This window comes from Oppia nitens, unplaced genomic scaffold (genome assembly GCF_028296485.1).
Source record: "Oppia nitens isolate AA-2021 unplaced genomic scaffold, nextdenovo-longstitch-racon4-pilon3 scaffold8_pilon_pilon_pilon, whole genome shotgun sequence".
In the NCBI taxonomy this organism is placed as follows: Eukaryota; Metazoa; Arthropoda; class Arachnida; order Sarcoptiformes; family Oppiidae; genus Oppia; species Oppia nitens.
The window spans coordinates 1,207,365-1,225,371 of record NW_026533252.1 but is presented as its reverse complement, the minus strand read 5'-3'; the positions used below and the strand labels follow the sequence as shown (position 1 = coordinate 1,225,371).

Here is an 18,007-nt window from a genome sequence, read left to right as displayed (position 1 = left end):
ATTAATGACCTAATAATAGATTAATTAGTTATATATATAATTATTAATAGTCTATTGGCTCAGTCATAATGGCAATCATTAAAACTATTTAATTTATTATACATATTAGTTATAAATTATTGCGAAATTATTTCATTTTATATAACAAATGTTATGCAATAGGATTTCATTAAATCAATTGAATATTTCAAATAAAAGGGTATAATAAACAATTATTTATCAAAAAACAAATTACACCAATCATTTATTTAATTAAATCATTAAAATATAATTAATTTATAACTTATACAAATTGGTGACAATTTTTTTTAAAGACATGCAATTACCACAAGTGATTACAAAGTATTTAAGAGACGAAATAAAACTAATTTTTAATTAATTTGAAGTAAACTTAATTTCTCATTCAATACGAGTTGTGTTTTAGTTAGATTTGTCAAATAGACAACCATTAGAAGGTCTTTAAGATTAGCATTCAAAGAGTCATCGTCTTCACCACCAAATGGTACAATACTTTCAATTGTGGCCATCAATTGTCTGCCGATATCATTGCTATTACTGGGTATTGATTTATTACCAGTCAATATGCTTTCATCGATAAAATGCAAAATACTGGCAATAACTTCCTGTGCTTTTTGCGATGTATTGATAATCATATCTAACTCGCTGTCCATCGACTGTGCTTTACCGAAAATGGCCAAATTCGAGGCCAAAGTACAGGCGCGCAGACCTATCATTTCGGGTTCATAGCCGGCCGCTATATGCACGTCAGTTAACTGAGAAAACATGGTTCCGGTAGTCTTTCCCGGCACACCAAATGGTGTCGAAATATAGGCCTTGATGTTAATCCCCCGATCCGACGGGTCAACAGTCAAGTGAATCGGAATTGTTGTCTCACGAGAGTAGTAGTCATGAATGACAACTGAATACTCGTTGATTTCACCGCCGCCGGTAGCAAACCAACCGATAATCGATTCATTTGGATTCACTTTGCGGTGTAATTCATACAGTTCTTTGGCCACTTCGATATCGATGGCCACCTCATTGTTAGCCTCCCTGTGCTGCACAACAAACGAGTTGCTGATCTCGACGTTACCCGACTTGTCTTGTTGGCCAAGAAGTGTGCCGATCACCCGATTGGCATCCGAATTGCGGCGTTGATAGATATCAACGATGTTGAACAATACAACCGGATGTATCCTTACTGTTATTGATGTCATGATTATCACCAATTGGTGGCCAAACTTATGGTCAAAATATGTGATAATTGTGTGTCAATTGTGTAATCACTGCCAACGCGTGCAATGCTGTCAACAGTAACACCTTTACAACGCATGCGTCACAAACACATTAAAAACTACTATTAGAGGTGTTAACCACATATTATCTCTGCTATATTATGTTTTTCATAATAAGTATAACAAATGTATATTAATTTTATTTTCCGATTGATTTCCCGCGATTGTAGAGGTGTTAGTATTTTGTAATTTTTGGCGCATTTTTGTTGCGTAAACTCAATGATAGTCTCATTGATTGTCAACTAAACGGTGACAACAATTGACTGATTCTTTTGACTTCAAATATAACGACAAAAAGTAAACAAATAATGAATTTAATCAACAGTTTAGTTGACCGACAAATCGGTGGTCGAAGAAGTTGTCCACTCATTGACTTTGCATTTAATAAACTTAGTCTTTGCGGTCAATACGAGTTCAATGATTTGAATGATGTAAATGATATAAAATAATTGTTATTTTCAATGATATTAATAATTTGAATGAATGACCCGTTCAGGTGGGGGCACCTCCTCTGGCAATGGCTATGAATGATGGACTACTATCGGTGGCCAACGATGGTGGCGATATGGCTCTTGTTAATAGCCGCGATATGACTGTCCGCAAGACTTGGCGCGCACACAATAATGCCATCTTCGACGTGAAGTGGAGGCCATCATCTGACGATCACTTGGGAACCGCTTCGGGAGACAAGTCTATTACCATTTGGGACGTGAATAAAGGTTTTTAATATAAATTTTGATTTTTTTAAATATACTAATGTATTGTATTTAACAAACAAACAGTTGAAAAGGTCTATTCATATGAATGTGCTCACAACGGATCAATTAAGTCGATTGATTTCAAAGATCAGAATGTGGTGGCCAGCGGTTCGCGGGACGGACTCATTAAAATATGGGACTTGAGATGCGGCAGAGGTTTGTTGCTATTGTTTTTAATGACATTTAATATTTAATACAATATTTTTGTATACAATAAGGCGGATCAGTTATAGTGATAGAAAACGCACATTTGAGTCATTTGCCATCATATAAGTCATCGCCTAAAGTGAGGTCACAGAAATCATCACCACTTAATAGTGTGACCTGTGTTTCCTTTAATAGTCACAATGAATACTTGTATAGTAGTGGTGCTAATGACGGTACCATTAAGTTATGGGACTTAAGGAAGTGTAGGCGAAATAAAATGAATAAAACATTTCCAGTTCCCATCAAACAGTTATATCTGGGATCCAAAAAATGTTCACCGAGTCATGGATTTACTTACATAACTTTTGCCTCAAATAACCGATTGTTTGCAAGTTGTAGTGATCATAGCATTTATGGTTTCTGTGGTGATATGTCTTTCCCATCGGTTAAATGCATTGGACTTCAAGTTAATAATTTTACCCGAATTAATACATTCAGAGATAATTATCTTATCAGTGGATCAGTTGATGGCCGAGCGTTCATTTGGCCGATTCACACGAATCGATGTACGTCTTTGATGGATATGACTCCGATATTACCTATAAATGTATTGCCACATTCAGATGAAGAAGTCACTGCAGTATTAGCCGACAATCATTCATACAGTATATATACGTGTAGTGACGATCAAAAGGTTAACAAATGGTCGCTCTTCAACACAAATGTTGAAAAAGAGAAAAATAATTCGAGTCAAGAATTTGTTCCCAATAGTGACCAATTGAAGATGATTGAGGTTAAAGCAAACAATTCTATTGATATGATTTCACACAATAATGGACAACCACTTTCATCGCTTACCAATTGGTTGGAGCGATCGGGCAAACAGCACATGACTCCATCAAATCCAGCCAAACGAATGCGTTTAACTCAAAGTCTTCCCACAAATAAGTCAAAAGAAAACCATTCGAGACATAAATCATCGAAAAGACAATTATTTAATAATAATCGAAAAATTAGTGACTATTTTACCCCTTAATTTCTTTAATACTTTCTATTTATTTGTTTTGAAATTTACAAATTATTTTCATCGGTATTATTATCATATCATTAAAAAAAATGTTTATAAAATGTTAATTAAACTTCTAATTGTGAAAATATTTATTATATGAAAAAAACCAATAAAATTTATGAATAGATTTTAAAATGTGATGTCTTATGAGTCGATAGAATTAAATAACAATTATTTTTATCAATATTTTAAAGTTATAGGTTTGGACAGCGCTATGATATCAGCCTTATTGGGTGTAAAGCTGGCAATTGTTAGCTTCGGGTGAGTGCTTCGGTGATGAGATTCCAGTTCACTCGTATTGGCCACTCGTTGCCGACAATGAAAACAAATGAGAAAAGACTCAACAAACGTGGTCTTTGTCGGTATCACTTGAATGGGATTAACCGTCGGTGGTGTCGGTTTTGGTGCTATTTTAGGCAATAATGTAATCTGTCGTCCATTAGCCTTAAAATTAACATAAATTATAATTAAATAATAATATTATTAAAATAACCAAGTACATACCATTTTTGTGGGACTAAATAAAATAGTCTTTAGTGCATTGTTTCTATTATTACTATTAGTAGTAGTAGTTGTTGTCGTAGAAATAGTTTGATTGATTGAATAAGTTTTGACAGACGTGGCTAAGATTTGCGGTACATTTACAGATGGCATAACTTTTCTGACCATTGGAACCACTTGTGCTGTTATCGGTGATTGTGTCGTATTTGTCACGTTTGATAAGTTGATGCCACCGATGTTGGACACCAACGATGACTTTGACAATTCCAATAATTTGCGTTTTTTAGACTCGCTATCAATTTCCTCTAATTTTCGCTTAAAATTAATAACAATAGGATTTTCAATATCAGATGTCCTATTGGGGAATAGTTTACTGTCGATAAACTTTTCCAATTGCGATATTTCATTGAATTTAATAATCAATTTATAAATCTCTTTTTTAGTCTTATCATCATTAAAGTTGATGCCATGAAATTTATATAAATGTTTTTCAGCACTTTTATTATATGTCGTGAAATTAACATCCCGTCCTCCGTACAAACAAATGGCACATTTATAAGGAAAATAATTTAGATGTTGATGGATATGATCTCTGATTTCATTTACAATTAATTTATCAAATTTTATAGTCAAACTGTTGTCTTTAGTTTTTACTAATTTATCGCATATAAAGCAATGTTGTCCATAAACAGGCGAAACTAAACCTTTAAACTCGTGAGTCTTCTGGAAATCAATGAACGATTGAATCCATTTCTCAACTTTTTCATCCTCTTTGACAAAATGGAATAAATTATTTTGATATTTTTGATGGTCGACCACATAATGCGACATCAAAGTGCTTAAATCCATAAATCGTTTATCACATATCATACAGACAACGGGATGGTAGTCAAAGTGTATGGCATAATGAATCTGTGTGTCAAAACTTGATGGAAATATTTTGTCTTTACCACAAAACACACACAAATACCGAAATGTTTTGTCTTCGATTTCTATCACTTTCTATATGATTAAGACACAAAAATACCGGTTATTTTCACATTATTTCAACAGATATTATTGACAGACAACTCACCGGATCGAGACAAAGAACTCCCAAATCAGTACTTTCAACGGCAATGGGTTCTAATTTAAGAGTATTACTCGATGGCAGAATCATTAATGGCGTTTCCATTTGATTCGCCGAAACGTAGGTATGAGGAAATCTTATGAGAACTTTGCCATTCACTTCATTGACAGAGGTATTAATAGATAAACTATTCAAAGTTGTGATCGGATCTACTATTTGAATAATATTTGGTTTAGTTGTTCCCGCGTTAGTTGGTGTCTGTATCACTTTCACAACTTCTGTATCACTTGATTTAATCGATGTTTTCATCGTCACATAAGTCGATGGTGTGGTATCACTATTAGTATTAGACAGTGGTTTAGATCTCTTTCGGCTTTTTTTATTCATTTTGGGACACTTTAGTCCAAAAATTTCTAAATAATTCGATATGAATTTGTCTAAAGCAGATATAGTATATTTCTTATTAAAATAGCTATTAAATGGCGGCGAATCCAACAGTTCCTTGTGATCGGTGCCAAAATGCTTGCGACAGCCGTCCAAAACATGTATTCGATATTCGCGTCCATTTTGTTGACATATCTTACAACTAAACGGTAAATAATGGATGTGTTCGTGAATATGTCCCAACACTTGTAAAGGTTTAGGAGTTGGTATCGTATCGTTAGGATTGTTAACATCGGGAGCACTCAAATGAATCCAATCACAAGCCGGACAATACTTTTGTGGATTAGCTTTGAAAGACTCGTTTGTTCCGGTAGTCAAATAAGTATGGATCCAATTGTGAAAATTTGCGTTAAACTTATGAATATAAACCGCTTTCTCAAGATTTTCGTGTTGTTTTCGACAGTGCTTCGCAAACGATAGGACATCAATGATAGCTTCATCACAGATTGAACACTGAATCGGAAAGTAATCGATGTGTAGTTGTAAATGACTGTATGCCTCGCGATAACTGCCAAAGTCTTGCGATTTCTTTTTACAGAAAAAGCACGAAAATTGACCGTAATTTGGCTAAAAAAGACCAGAAGTTAACAATCATCGATATATCTATTGGTCACTATAATAGCTACTTCATTGAGAGATTCGTCGTTGACATTGGTCTCGATTTCAGCCAAAACCACTTCAATCTCCTCTTCCTCTATCAAATCAGTGCCATCGTCATCATCAGTGCTCACTTTAATGACCACTTCGTCTTTGATAAGATCGCCATCATTTATCACCCGATGTTTGGCCGCTTCTTCAGCACTGAGCCGTTGAGAAACCACTGAGAATGGCTTCAATTGTTTGAGCAAATCTTCATAACTGTTGAAATAAAAAAATGAAAGATAAAAATGAAGGCATTTTGTTAGTCAAGACAATCATATTATTTATGAAATCAATTGTCTTAATCAAGAGTTCTTACCTTTCTTTTGATTCAATCGGGTCCGACATATTGCCGACAGAAATATGTCATCAAAACAATTGACACCAATTGCGGATCAATTGTTTTTTTTAACTATAAATAAATATAAATTATATTTGATTTAAGTTAATCACAATTATAGTCAACAATTAGACAACAATTTGTACAATAAATCAATCAATGATTATATAAGTGATGGAAATCTGAAAATCATTTGTCAAACAATAAAAGTGGCGCTTATTTTGCGCTCAATATATTCAGTCAAACCATTCATCAGTGGATTAACCGATAACTAACACAACACTAACACTAACTCAATATTATTAATACCAATACTCACTATACTGTAGTATAGACTGTATTATTGTGTAATGTTTTGACAATATCTATGTTGAGTAGAAAACCCCTCAAAAATATATTGTTTCACATATAACGTGACATTTGGCACAACAATTGAGTTACCGTTAGCTATGAGTTAACATTAAAACAATATGAATAACCCTTAATATAATGTAATATAAATATAGTGTAACAGTGTTTGCAAATGAATGGGTAGTAAATGTCTAAAAAATTGTTTGCATTTCTTATAAATTGATTGATTGATTGATTTATTGGATCCACTGTTTTGAAGATCTAAGTGTTTGTCCATTGAAAGTGTGGTTGATATCGCTGACCACCAAAAACACAATCATGGATAACAAGACTTCCTGTAACACCAACAATGCCATCGATACCAAAGAGGCCAAAGATGTGGTGCAGTTTGTAAGTGAAGAAGACATTAATGTTTTGCTCATTGATATAACATTTGGTGATATATTAGGTCCAAACACTGTTGCAATCGGTTGAAGATAAGTTTCAGCAGATGTCCGATCAGATCCTAAGCCGTATCGACGAAATGGGTCATCGCATCGATGACTTGGAGCACAATCTTAATGAATTGGTCGCTCAAAGTGATACCAACAGTGGTATCGGCGGTGAAGACAATGTTAATACTAATCATATTATTAATTCAAACGCTCAACAAATTAATAAATGAATCAAAAAAAAAAATTTATTTGTCGGTAAAATATTTATTTTATATTAAATTTATTATTAAAAAAAAGACATTTTATTACACAAATGTGTTTATAATTGGTTAACAAAAATATAAAAATTTGTATTAATTTTAACACTTTTTCTCATTTAATTATATCATGTATTTATAAAAATTAATTCTTTGTGTATAAAACTATATATAATTTGTAATTTAGTTGTATTTTATGATACTTTAAAATAATTTGTAGTAAATATTATCATCATTTATGTTATTATTATTAAATGATTCATTTAGTAAAGTATCGACTATTATCTTGAGCTTTGATGATAATAAAAGCTCTGAATTAGTTATATTTTTGAGATGACATGATATCGGATTTTCATTGATCACCAATTTTTCCAATTTAAGACACTCTTTCAGATGTGTCAAACATTTCTTATCGTAAATTTCTTGATTAAAACAAATTAAAAAATAGTATTCAAATTATCAACTCTTATTTGTTTATGAATATAACTTACTGTTATTATTGAGTGACAATATCTTAAGATTAACTAATCGCATATTTTCATCGATTGTATAAATCTTGTTTGAGTCCAACATTAAGACTTCGAGAGACACTAATTGGTTGAATGATTGACTCAATTTAAGTAAATTGTTTTGACTGAAGTCCAGTGTCCTTATGTGAGACAAACGATTGCAATCATATAAAGTCGTTAAATTCAGATTAATTAGTGTCACATTTGAGGCCAATTGAAAACTGTTTATCTTTTCTCTTAATATGGTTTTACTTTCTGAAAATGTTTTAAAAATTTATTACTTGTATTATAGATGTTAATAATAGTTTTTGAAATCTTGTTGATTCAGAAATTTATTACAGTTAGTTAATTAGTTTACTAATAAAATTGTAAAATACTATTAATTAAATACGCAAATTGTTTACTCACTCAAATCATTATAATAGTTGACTCTTAATGGATCCAATTTGATAAGTTTATCGAGAATATCATTTACTTGACTGTTTGGATCAGTCCACGCGAGAGTAAGATTAACCCCTGAAATGTAATTATTTCTTTTAATGATAAGTAACTTTAGATATATTAACTTACATTTATTATTGGGTTCTAATTTGTGTAATTCACGTAAGGATTTCAAATACGACTCCTCGAGAGTCAAATTATTGTCCAACAAATTAGAACTTCTTTCCCAAACTAACACTTGTTTATCAGTAATATCATTAAGATTATCCACTTTTATAGTAATTTCTTCAATTGCTTCACGATTTACGTCAAACGTTGGAATAGACATTATAGTGAGTTCCTTGAACTCATCCAATTGGTTGAAGTCGATAAACCAAACACTTGAGTTGCCAACAAATGTCGATTGCCATTCAGTTTTTGTCAACCAATTGTTATTAATTTTAAGTGATATCAATGGTTTAAATTTGAGTGGACGGGAAAAGTGGACACTTAATTGAGCGGTAGTTTGATTATATACAACGCGATTAATTTGGATATTTTTAGTTTGTAGTTCATTGGCAGTGCAAACAATGTTATGTCCATAATTAGTAGCGACCAGCCATTTGTGGTAAAACCAGGCCGACTGATCAGTGGGATCGGTAAATATGGCGTTCTGTACCAAATCGTACTCCTGATGCCAGTCTTGACTGAAATCATAGTTGTTTTGAGTGACAGCAGTTCTGAACAAACAGCTTCTGTAATACCACGAACTGAAATTTGAAAAGTTTTCCTCAATCTTACGTAACGTAAATTTTTGTTCTTCTGAGACATCGATTTTGGCTATTTTTGACACAAACCGTCTGTAATCCCACGCAAGAACTGCCGATAAAAAAAATATATAAATGTTTTTACTGTAAAACACGTCTCATATTAAAAAAAATAATTTAACAAACAATTTCTTTCATCCAAACTAAGACATTGATTGCATAATAGTATTTCATTCTTTAAGTCTGGATTAGCCATCAATTCAATTATCCATTTCCTTTGGTGCCAAACACAGTATGATTTGGGATTAACTCGCAAACAATTTTCTGTTAATTGTAACTCATTTCGACAAATCGTATCAAACGATTCACTGTTTTCCAGTGATTCGCTTTTCAATTGAAGAAGTATTTCTCGCCGATAGTTCCAAGCGGTGGATAAATCAGGATTTGCTGCAACCAATTGGGCGCTTAAAGACAGTGATTCCGTACCATAATCTTTATGTGTCCGCTATTGTTAGTGATAATTATCAATTAAATATTTACTATAAAATTGTCAAACAATCGTCAAGTAGTGGATCAAAGTATAGACAACAAACCCTATCGAAGACCAGATTCTGGAGAGCAATCAGTTGTCGACATTTGTCTTCCTTTTCGCGTCTCTTTTCTAACTCTTTCTGTGAATCGCTTTTGACTTTTAATCTGTTGTGCTGTCAATCATAAGATGAATGACATGAATGACATCAATATATAAATTATCATTAAATACATACCATTTTGTTTGTTGATTACTAACTATAATATAGTTATAACTCTTGAGATAAGACAACAAATGTTAATAAATTAGTGAAAATTATATCAAAATATTCATCACTTTTACTATAAATTTAGTGTCGATTGCAAACCCCTATCCGTATAGACCTCTACTTTGATTTTTAGTATTAATATTAAATAAATTCAATGAAAGTGTTGGCCAACAGTAGAGATGTGAGTATTATATAACACAGTGTTTATTGCATTAATAATACCAATACTTTCAACACATACTGTATATACAGTTAAGGCGTTATTCAATACATTAGACACAAAACTGTAGTGTTTTTCACTGATATGTCTCTGACGTGGAGTCAACCAAACCATTGGTGATTGGATTTACCATTTGATCCAAAATTTGTTTTCTTTGATATATTGCTTACAATACACAACATTGTTGACAATGACAACAACTGGTCACTCATTGATTGTCGTAATACTAATTGTCGTCTGTCTCGTCAGCGACTCCTTCAGCGATGAACACTCGCACACCGTATGTAGCAATTGATCCGCTTTTGGTGATTACGTTTTCATCTGATTTGTATATTATTTTTTGTAGTATGAAGACAACGAGGAAGTGGTACTCTGGATGAATACAGTGGGTCCGTATCATAATAGACAAGAGACGTACAGTTATTATTCGTTGCCTTTCTGTTGGGGCACTAAAAAAGGTATTATTTGTGTCACCAATCAGTTGATCCATCCATTGACAGTTGTTTGTAATGGTTTTAAGGTATTTCACATTATCACGAAACTCTCGGAGAAGCTCTACAAGGCGTCGAACTAGAGTTTTCTGGACTTAATATTGACTTTAAAGGTATGACTCAATTAATAGCCGGTTATTATTGTTATTATTATTACCGTAATATTAATTAATTAATTGACAGCAAATGTCGGTCCGACGCCGTACTGTGAGATCGAGTTAAATGAAGAGAAACTTCAGGCACTAGTCTACGCCGTGAAGAACTACTATTGGTATCAGATGTATATCGACGATATGCCCATCTGGGGTATTGTCGGTGAAGTGGACGAAAACGATAATAGTTACTATATCTGGACCCACAAGAAGTTTGACATCGGCTATAATGGCAATAGAATTGTTGACGTGAATCTGACCAGCGAAGTGAAGATTAAATTGGAGATCAATAAAAAGATGTCATTTAGCTATGAAGTCAATTGGAAAAAGTCGAGCACATTGTATGAAAACCGTTTCGACAAATACTTGGATCCAAGTTTTTTCCAGCACCGGATCCATTGGTTTTCGATATTTAACTCGTTTATGATGGTCCTGTTCCTCGTGGGTCTTGTGACTATGATTTTGATGAGAACTTTACGTAAAGATTATCAACGTTACAGTAAAGATGATGATCTCGATGACATGGAACGCGATTTGGGTGATGAATATGGATGGAAACAGGTTCACGGAGACGTATTTCGGGCACCGGCTTATCCATTGATGTTCTCTGTGTTAGTCGGAACTGGATATCATGTAGCAGTTGTCACATTCACTGTCATTATATTCGCAATAGTGGGTGATCTTTATATAGGCAGAGGTAAGTGTTTTTGGTATTTAAATATTACGATAATTTGAATGATTTTCCTAAACTATTGTTCAACAGGTTCTTTACTGACGACTTCTATCTTTGTATACGCGGCCACATCTCCTGTGAACGGATACTTTGGAGGCAGTCTTTATGCACAGACCGGTGGCCGACTATGGATCAAACAAATGTTTTTGAGTGCATTTTCATTGCCGGCACTTATCTGCGGAACTGCTTTCTTAATCAATTTTATAGCCATTTACTATCACGCCTCCAGAGCCATACCATTTGGAACAATGGTATAGATTACACAAAAATGAAATTTAAGTTTTATTTATTTTTTTTTTTTGTAATTATCGATAAACAGGTGGCAATTACTAGTATTTGCCTTTTTGTGATATTGCCTTTAACTTTGGTGGGAACTGTATTGGGTCGCAATCTGGCCGGTCAGCCGAACAATCCGTGTCGTGTTAACGCTGTTCCACGACCTATACCTGAAAAGAAGTGGTTTATGGAGCCATCGATTATCGTACTTTTGGGAGGAATATTGCCATTCGGCTCAATCTTTATAGAAATGTATTTTATATTCACATCTTTCTGGGCCTACAAGATATACTATGTCTATGGCTTTATGCTTCTGGTGTTTCTCATTCTAACCACAGTCACCGTCTGTGTCACTATTGTTTGTACATATTTTCTGCTTAATGCAGAAGACTATCGATGGTAAGCATATATCACATGAACTTAAGTTTGCCATTGCATATGATTGCAATTAATGTCTTGCAGGCAGTGGACCAGCTTCTTGTCGGGTGCTTCGACCGCAGGTTACGTATATCTCTATTCGTTTTACTACTTCTTCTTTAAGACAAAAATGTATGGATTCTTTCAAACGGTCTTTTACTTTGGATATATGGCTTTATTCAGCGCAGCCCTGGGACTCATGTGTGGTATGTTTGGTTAAAAGTGTATAACTTATCTATGTTTTGATTATTAATTTTGTTCAAAATTTAAGGTACATTTGGATATCTCGGGACCCGAGCTTTTGTACGAAAAATTTATTCTACGGTCAAAATTGACTAAACGAGTGAATTATAATTGTAAACATTTTTTTTCAATCAAAAGCCATCAAAATGTGATGCCATTTGTCAGTTGTGTTTAATTCATGTATTTTCATGTTTGAAAAATATTTGATGTATTATTTGATTTATCATTATTTATACATCGATTGATTAGTGTTTTAATTTATATGAATTGCTTTAAAAATTTTAAAGCAATTGAAACTAATTTTTGCTAATTTATGAATTTAAGTCACTATCCAAATGTTTGCAATGATATACTGTAATAATTGTATAATTATAACAATTAATTGTAAACTTATTGTAAATATATGTGTCATAAGTTATGTTAAATATTTAAAAATAATTTCGTGATTTCATCAAATAAATTATATTAATTTAATAGTATTATTAGATTTGTAATTCATATGTTTCCAAATTATTTAATATAAAAAGTTCAATAAAAAATATAATTTTTAATTACTCTACCGTATATGTTATTATTCAGCATATTTATATTATATATTATATATTTTATTAAATGACTATTGAATCTATAGGAAAATTATTTTTTGTTAATCATGTATATAACGCAATAATAATTATAAACATATTGTATTTACATATTATATTGTGAATAATTTACAAAAAAACAAAGTTAAACATTGAGAGATTTATTTTGTCAACAAAAATATAATATACAAAAATTTTATGCATAAATATATCAAAAAATTAAAAAAAAGTTATAATACATTATGAACTACAGCTTTAAAACATATGGCGTTTCAATTAGTTTTTAATATATAATTTGCAAATTAATAAACAGTTTCTCGTTTTCTCTTCTTTTTTGACTCTCTTCTGATGGGATCGACCCGACAGGAACACCCTATTTGGACACAAATATGTAAAAATTAGTATAAAACGGATCGCAATGAACCCGCGGAAATCCGCGTATGTGTGTGTGTGTGTACAAACCCGCGGGAAACTTGAACAGAGCTACCACTGGACTTCGGTTTTGATCGTTGGGATCGATGGCTATGAGTCGGTGAAGACTAAACCTTTGCTGACACGTCGACTCGTAAAAAGGCGCCACAAAATCGCACGGTTCGTTAGCCCGACTGATAGGATTTGTTAATAACAATAGAATTATTAATAATTATAATAAATTTATTGCAAAAAAATGATTTTTAAGGTAACTATCAGTTGCTATCAGTAATGAAATACTTACCGACAACTTTCGGTACGGACTTTTTGTGGGAATATATCAGTGTTGACAATAACCATCCACCCACCAGTCAAAGCGTCCTGAGCCCAACCGGGACGCATAAAATTGGATTCAGTCTGACAGGCGAACTGTCCTCTCGAGGCACTGCTATTACCCAAATGGCTTTGAAAGAGTTCCGGATCGCCAACAGTTTGCAGCTCTTCATACATGAGACGAATTCTTTGGAAGCTCTTGTCGACCACAGTCTTGACATCACTCCTGAGGGGAAATAAAATATTTGATAAAATTTATAATTTTTATGAATGATTGGGATATATATGAGATATATGGGAATATTACATGGGATAGTCATTTGTGAGAATACAGAAGTTCTTTCCCTGCAAACCGCACGGAGGCATTGTTCCGTTAGGAAGTGGTCGGTCAGGTCTACTAAGGGTTACCGCTGGTCCTAATTGTGGATTAAACTGTAAAACTCGATCTTTAGTTCCCGGTTTTGGTCCGGTTTTAATTCCAATCAAAGGTTTTTTAGTTGGTCTTAATGTCTGCACTGGCAGTCGAGGCACAGGTGGAAGAATGATAGCAGGTTTGCGTTCAGGAACTTTAGGAATCAAAGGCAGTGGTTTTGGAATGAGTAGACCTCTTTGCGATGGTGCCGGTGGTATTGATGGACGTACTGGTGGACGGACTAGTGGACGAACTGGTGTTGGTCGCGGTCTTATTGGCTCTTCAGTTATCTCATCTTCGGTAAAACTGGTAGTAGACTCGACATCACTAGTAGTTTGAGTAGTTTCGGGACTTTCTGTAGTTGTTTTAGTAGTAGATGACCTAATTGGAACTCTTTGAATAGGTGGCACTGGACGAGTTGTTGGTGATGGACTCACTCGAGGTTGTTGTACGAAAGGTCTCGGTTTAGGACGTGTGGTTCGGGTACCAAATGGCGGTTCAGTGCTTGAAATAGCAAAATCTAATTCTGTTATTTCGTTGGTTAATTCAGTAGTAGTAGTGATGGGTGTCTGTGATGTTGATATCTGTGAGTCCCCGGCGGGTGGGAACGGACGCGGACGGAATGTTACTGATGGTGGCGAACCTTTAATAGGTGGAGCAAATGTAGGTCGAGGTCTAAATGGTGGAGGAGATGGTACTCTAGCGGACGGTACTACAGGTCGCGGACGTATTGGTCTTTCGGTTTTCTCTTCTTCTTCTTCATCGATTGGTCTCTGTGTTGGTAGTATTGGCTCTTCCCTTATGGGGGGTCTTCTGGGTCTAAATGTTGGTTGTGGCGGTGCTTTTATAGGCGGTAATGAAGTTTTAGGTCTGACTGAAGGAATGTCATCTTCAATTTCTTGAGCTATTGTAGGTCTGGGAATTATTTTTGGTGCTCTGGTTACTACTGGTTGGAATCCACCTTTAATTGGCGGCGCAAATGTTGGTCGCGGTCGACTTGGAGGGAACGTTGGTCGGCTAGTTGTAGGCTGTTCTTTAATAGGAAATTGTGGTCTTGGACTAGGAGGAACTGGTTGTTCTGTTATAACTTCACCTTCAATTTCTGGTAGCGGAGGCGTTGGTCTCGTTTGTATGGTTGCTCTGGTTGGCGGTGCTTTTATGGGAGGAAGTGTAGGTCTAGGTTTAATCACAGGTGGCTGTCCTTTAATGGGAGGCGCAAGTGTTGGTCGAAAAGTTGGTTTTGGTGGCGCCGGAGGACCTTTAATTGGCGGTAATTCGGTTTCTTCTTCTTCAATTTGAGAAAGAGTTGTTGTCCGGAAAGTTATGGGAGCTCTTGTCGTTGTTGGCGGTGCTTTCACTGGAGGCGCTAAAGTAGGTCTCGGCTGAGGTGCTGGACGACGTGGCGTTGGTATCGGACCTTTAACTGGTGGCGCAAACGTCGGTTGCGGTGTTGTTCGGGGTCTGATTGTTGGCTGTGCTTTAATAGGTGGAGAAGTCGGTACTGGACGGGGACGAGTTCTGGGTGTTGTTTCTAACATTTCTTGCTCTATTTCTGGTGGTTGTGTAGGTCTGGGTCTAATTATAGGTCTTGTTGGAAGTGGCCGTTTGATTGGTGGAACTGTAGACGTTCGAGGAATAAAAATTGGTGCTGGAGTTCGGGGTGGAATAGGAGGGCGACCTTTAATGGGAGGACGAGTTGGAGGTATTACAGGTTTTGGTCTAAATGTTGGCGGCAACTTCACAGGGGGTGGTGTCGTAACTCGAGGTTTAACTGTAAATTTTGTTACCTCTTCTTCTTCCTCCGGCGAAAGTGTAGGTATTGGCCGTTGAGTTGGCGGCTGACCTTTGACTGGTGGCTGCGCTGTCGTTCTTGAAACTGGTCTTATGGTCGGTTTTGGTGGTATTTTAATTGCTGGAGATATTGTCGGTGCAGGTGTTTGCTCCTCTATTTCTGGCGGTGAAATAGTTACTGGTCGAGGACGCGGGGGTGGCTGACCTTTAACCGGAGGGGCAAATGTAGGTCGAGGTCTTATTGTAGGTATAGGTTGCCTGCCTTTGATTGGTGGCAGAGATGTTGGTCTAAACTGTGGCTGAAACGGTCGGAATGATGGGGGAGGAGATGGGACTCTAAGGGGTGGTTGAATAGGAGTTTCTGAATCGACTTCTTCATCTGCAACCGTCGGGGATGTCGTATAAAAAGGTCGAGTTTGAATTGGAAATCTTGTCATCATTTTTGCTGGAGTAGCAGTAGGTCTTCCCGGTTTGAAACTGATTTCAATAGGTTCTTCAGTCTCTTCAAAATCGGTTTTCTCGTCAGTTGGAGTAACTGTTGCATCAGTTGTTGTCGGTTGTGGACGAAAAAATGGTGGTCTAGTAGTTCTTAATGGAAGTGTTTGGGGTTTTCTTGTAGTAGGAGTTTGTATAAACTCTTCAGTTGTGTCGATAATCTCATCTTCATCTGTTGAGATTGTAGTAGTTGTTGTAGATTCAGGTCTGAAAACTGGTTGTCGCGGCCCTACTGTTGGTCTTAAAGGTCGCGGCGAGGGTTTCTCGACAATCGATGGCTTAATAGGACTAACAGTTGTTCTGATCTGTGGTCTCTGGGGTGGAATTAATTCACTTTCTTCTTCTTCTTCATCATCTATATGTGTCTGCACCTCATTGTTTAAGCTTAGGATCTGATGTGCATTACTTCCAGTCAACAGATATGGTCTAACTGTTGGGTCCGTCACTTCTGAGATGTAATCTCTATTCCTCGTAAAAATATAATTAAATTGTGTTATACTTAAAGTTAATACTAATATAAAATTATATCAGATATACTGTATATTATTATATAATTATTAAAATATTGGTTAAAATATTTTTGTTTTATGATTACCTCCACCAAGACTTCCACCATTGAGGCGATGGTTTGCCAACTAATATATCATTTGATTTGAGACCTCGTTTTGACAATTTATGGGTTGAATTGGATTTATGGTCTAAACTTCCATTTGTTTCGATTAATTTATTAATCGCTAATATACTCAACAATAGAAACCAAATCTATTTTTGTTTAAAATTATTATTATTTATAATATTTACAGAAATTGAATGACTGTATTAAATATTACTTTATAAAAAATTAATTTATAAATTAAAAAGAAATATTATATTAAATAATTTTTTTCTTATTATTAAATAATAATTATTATTATTAGAAAAAAACATAAATAATTATAGAGTATTCAACATTAGTATATAATTTATAACTAATTTATGAAAAACTATCTTTTAAATTATTATATAAGCTTTTCAAGTATATAAAGTTAACTAATTTAGTGACAAATAATAATATTTATTAAAAAAAATTAATTTTCTTAAATTAAGGAATTTATATTTATTTTAAATTGAAAAAACAATAAATATTGCAATATTTTATAGCATTATTAATAAAATAAAATAAAATTGAAAATACAAACCTTAGGATCCATTCATTAAAATTTTAATTAAAATAGATTTTCAATTTAAATAATAGATAAAATTTGTAAAATTTTCAACTTTGCAAATGCTGTGCATTTTAATTAATATAATAACATTTTGAGATCACAAAATCATTTTATTTGTAGACCATTAATACAAACATAATAATATAGTCACCAAAAATGTAGAACCAATTTATAATTGGCCACAAAATTTCTAATAAAACTGTTTGATGTAATACACAAACTAATTAATCACTTACAAAGTTAAATAATGTTTTTTAAAAATATTGATTATTTAGTAAAAATCTTTACTTATATTTATCTTAAAAACTCTTATTATAGGTCAGTCAAAGAATATATGGTTTTTTATGAAAAATCTAAAACTGGGTTTTCATAGGAATTGATGCCTTTCTCTCTCGAAGTATATCTTCAGTGTATTGTTTGTTAACATCCCTCTAAAGGCGTCTT

At 34.1% G+C, this 18,007-nt stretch overlaps 8 protein-coding genes across 8 annotated transcripts; 3 read left to right on the top strand and 5 right to left on the bottom strand.

Moving 5' to 3' along the window:
- Positions 1-280: 280 nt before the first annotated feature.
- Positions 281-1,380, bottom strand: LOC128964212 (eukaryotic translation initiation factor 3 subunit F-like). Its single transcript, XM_054310773.1, has one exon. The coding sequence runs from the start codon at positions 1,215-1,217 to the stop codon at positions 372-374; it is 846 nt and encodes a 281-aa protein (XP_054166748.1). The 5' UTR covers positions 1,218-1,380; the 3' UTR covers positions 281-371.
- Positions 1,381-1,442: 62 nt separating this feature from the next.
- On the top strand, positions 1,443-3,236 carry LOC128964102 (denticleless protein homolog). Its single transcript, XM_054310659.1, has 4 exons — positions 1,443-1,726; positions 1,792-2,014; positions 2,078-2,209; positions 2,272-3,236. Exons 1-4 carry the CDS (start codon positions 1,604-1,606, stop codon positions 3,234-3,236), a joined length of 1,443 nt encoding a protein of 480 aa, XP_054166634.1. The 5' UTR covers positions 1,443-1,603.
- Positions 3,237-3,291: 55 nt separating this feature from the next.
- LOC128964197 (uncharacterized) lies at positions 3,292-6,582 on the bottom strand. The gene is made up of 5 exons (XM_054310758.1): positions 6,242-6,582; positions 5,910-6,141; positions 4,846-5,850; positions 3,774-4,772; positions 3,292-3,713 (listed from the first exon to the last, which is right to left on the bottom strand). Exons 1-5 carry the CDS (start codon positions 6,268-6,270, stop codon positions 3,450-3,452), a joined length of 2,529 nt encoding a protein of 842 aa, XP_054166733.1. The 5' UTR covers positions 6,271-6,582; the 3' UTR covers positions 3,292-3,449.
- A 188-nt stretch (positions 6,583-6,770) lies between these two features.
- Positions 6,771-7,300, top strand: LOC128964215 (heat shock factor-binding protein 1-like). The gene is made up of 2 exons (XM_054310777.1): positions 6,771-7,003; positions 7,062-7,300. Exons 1-2 carry the CDS (start codon positions 6,932-6,934, stop codon positions 7,275-7,277), a joined length of 288 nt encoding a protein of 95 aa, XP_054166752.1. The 5' UTR covers positions 6,771-6,931; the 3' UTR covers positions 7,278-7,300.
- A 289-nt stretch (positions 7,301-7,589) lies between these two features.
- Positions 7,590-9,901, bottom strand: LOC128964100 (geranylgeranyl transferase type-2 subunit alpha-like; the record flags this gene model as incomplete). The annotated part of the gene is made up of 7 exons (XM_054310658.1): positions 9,768-9,901; positions 9,594-9,704; positions 9,187-9,505; positions 8,384-9,112; positions 8,222-8,329; positions 7,796-8,068; positions 7,590-7,726 (listed from the first exon to the last, which is right to left on the bottom strand). Coding segments are annotated over exons 1-7 (1,680 nt in total), but the record flags the coding sequence as incomplete, so codon positions are not given.
- Positions 9,902-9,978: 77 nt separating this feature from the next.
- Positions 9,979-12,526, top strand: LOC128964200 (transmembrane 9 superfamily member 3-like). The gene is made up of 8 exons (XM_054310761.1): positions 9,979-10,300; positions 10,367-10,478; positions 10,541-10,624; positions 10,695-11,360; positions 11,427-11,647; positions 11,716-12,071; positions 12,135-12,295; positions 12,361-12,526. Exons 1-8 carry the CDS (start codon positions 10,211-10,213, stop codon positions 12,426-12,428), a joined length of 1,758 nt encoding a protein of 585 aa, XP_054166736.1. The 5' UTR covers positions 9,979-10,210; the 3' UTR covers positions 12,429-12,526.
- A 692-nt stretch (positions 12,527-13,218) lies between these two features.
- Positions 13,219-14,026, bottom strand: LOC128964099 (neurotrophin 1-like). The gene is made up of 4 exons (XM_054310657.1): positions 13,968-14,026; positions 13,632-13,886; positions 13,379-13,521; positions 13,219-13,289 (listed from the first exon to the last, which is right to left on the bottom strand). The coding sequence occupies exons 1-4, from the start codon at positions 14,024-14,026 to the stop codon at positions 13,219-13,221; spliced, it is 528 nt and encodes a 175-aa protein (XP_054166632.1).
- Positions 14,027-14,048: 22 nt separating this feature from the next.
- On the bottom strand, positions 14,049-17,548 carry LOC128964098 (uncharacterized). The gene is made up of 4 exons (XM_054310656.1): positions 17,537-17,548; positions 16,954-17,120; positions 14,102-16,820; positions 14,049-14,054 (listed from the first exon to the last, which is right to left on the bottom strand). Exons 1-4 carry the CDS (start codon positions 17,546-17,548, stop codon positions 14,049-14,051), a joined length of 2,904 nt encoding a protein of 967 aa, XP_054166631.1.
- Between the last annotated feature and the right edge of the window lie 459 nt (positions 17,549-18,007).

Coding starts and splice junctions, on each gene's coding strand:
- LOC128964212 (XM_054310773.1), bottom strand. CDS start 1,217: ATGACATCAATAACAGTAAGGATACATCCGGTTGTATTGTTCAACATC.
- LOC128964102 (XM_054310659.1), top strand. CDS start 1,604: ATGAATTTAATCAACAGTTTAGTTGACCGACAAATCGGTGGTCGAAGA. Junction 2,015..2,077: donor CATTTGGGACGTGAATAAAG/GTTTTTAATATA, acceptor ACAAACAAACAG/TTGAAAAGGTCTATTCATAT. Junction 2,210..2,271: donor GGACTTGAGATGCGGCAGAG/GTTTGTTGCTAT, acceptor GTATACAATAAG/GCGGATCAGTTATAGTGATA.
- LOC128964197 (XM_054310758.1), bottom strand. CDS start 6,270: ATGTCGGACCCGATTGAATCAAAAGAAAG. Junction 5,851..5,909: donor ACGACGAATCTCTCAATGAA/GTAGCTATTATA, acceptor GGTCTTTTTTAG/CCAAATTACGGTCAATTTTC. Junction 4,773..4,845: donor GAGTTCTTTGTCTCGATCCG/GTGAGTTGTCTG, acceptor TTAATCATATAG/AAAGTGATAGAAATCGAAGA.
- LOC128964215 (XM_054310777.1), top strand. CDS start 6,932: ATGGATAACAAGACTTCCTGTAACACCAACAATGCCATCGATACCAAA. Junction 7,004..7,061: donor CCAAAGATGTGGTGCAGTTT/GTAAGTGAAGAA, acceptor GTGATATATTAG/GTCCAAACACTGTTGCAATC.
- LOC128964200 (XM_054310761.1), top strand. CDS start 10,211: ATGACAACAACTGGTCACTCATTGATTGTCGTAATACTAATTGTCGTC. Junction 11,361..11,426: donor TGATCTTTATATAGGCAGAG/GTAAGTGTTTTT, acceptor ATTGTTCAACAG/GTTCTTTACTGACGACTTCT. Junction 12,072..12,134: donor AATGCAGAAGACTATCGATG/GTAAGCATATAT, acceptor AATGTCTTGCAG/GCAGTGGACCAGCTTCTTGT.
- LOC128964099 (XM_054310657.1), bottom strand. CDS start 14,026: ATGCCTCCGTGCGGTTTGCAGGGAAAGAACTTCTGTATTCTCACAAAT. Junction 13,887..13,967: donor CTCACAAATGACTATCCCAT/GTAATATTCCCA, acceptor ATTTCCCCTCAG/GAGTGATGTCAAGACTGTGG. Junction 13,522..13,631: donor GTCCGTACCGAAAGTTGTCG/GTAAGTATTTCA, acceptor AAATCCTATCAG/TCGGGCTAACGAACCGTGCG.
- LOC128964098 (XM_054310656.1), bottom strand. Junction 16,821..16,953: donor TGGTGGAAGTCTTGGTGGAG/GTAATCATAAAA, acceptor TACGAGGAATAG/AGATTACATCTCAGAAGTGA.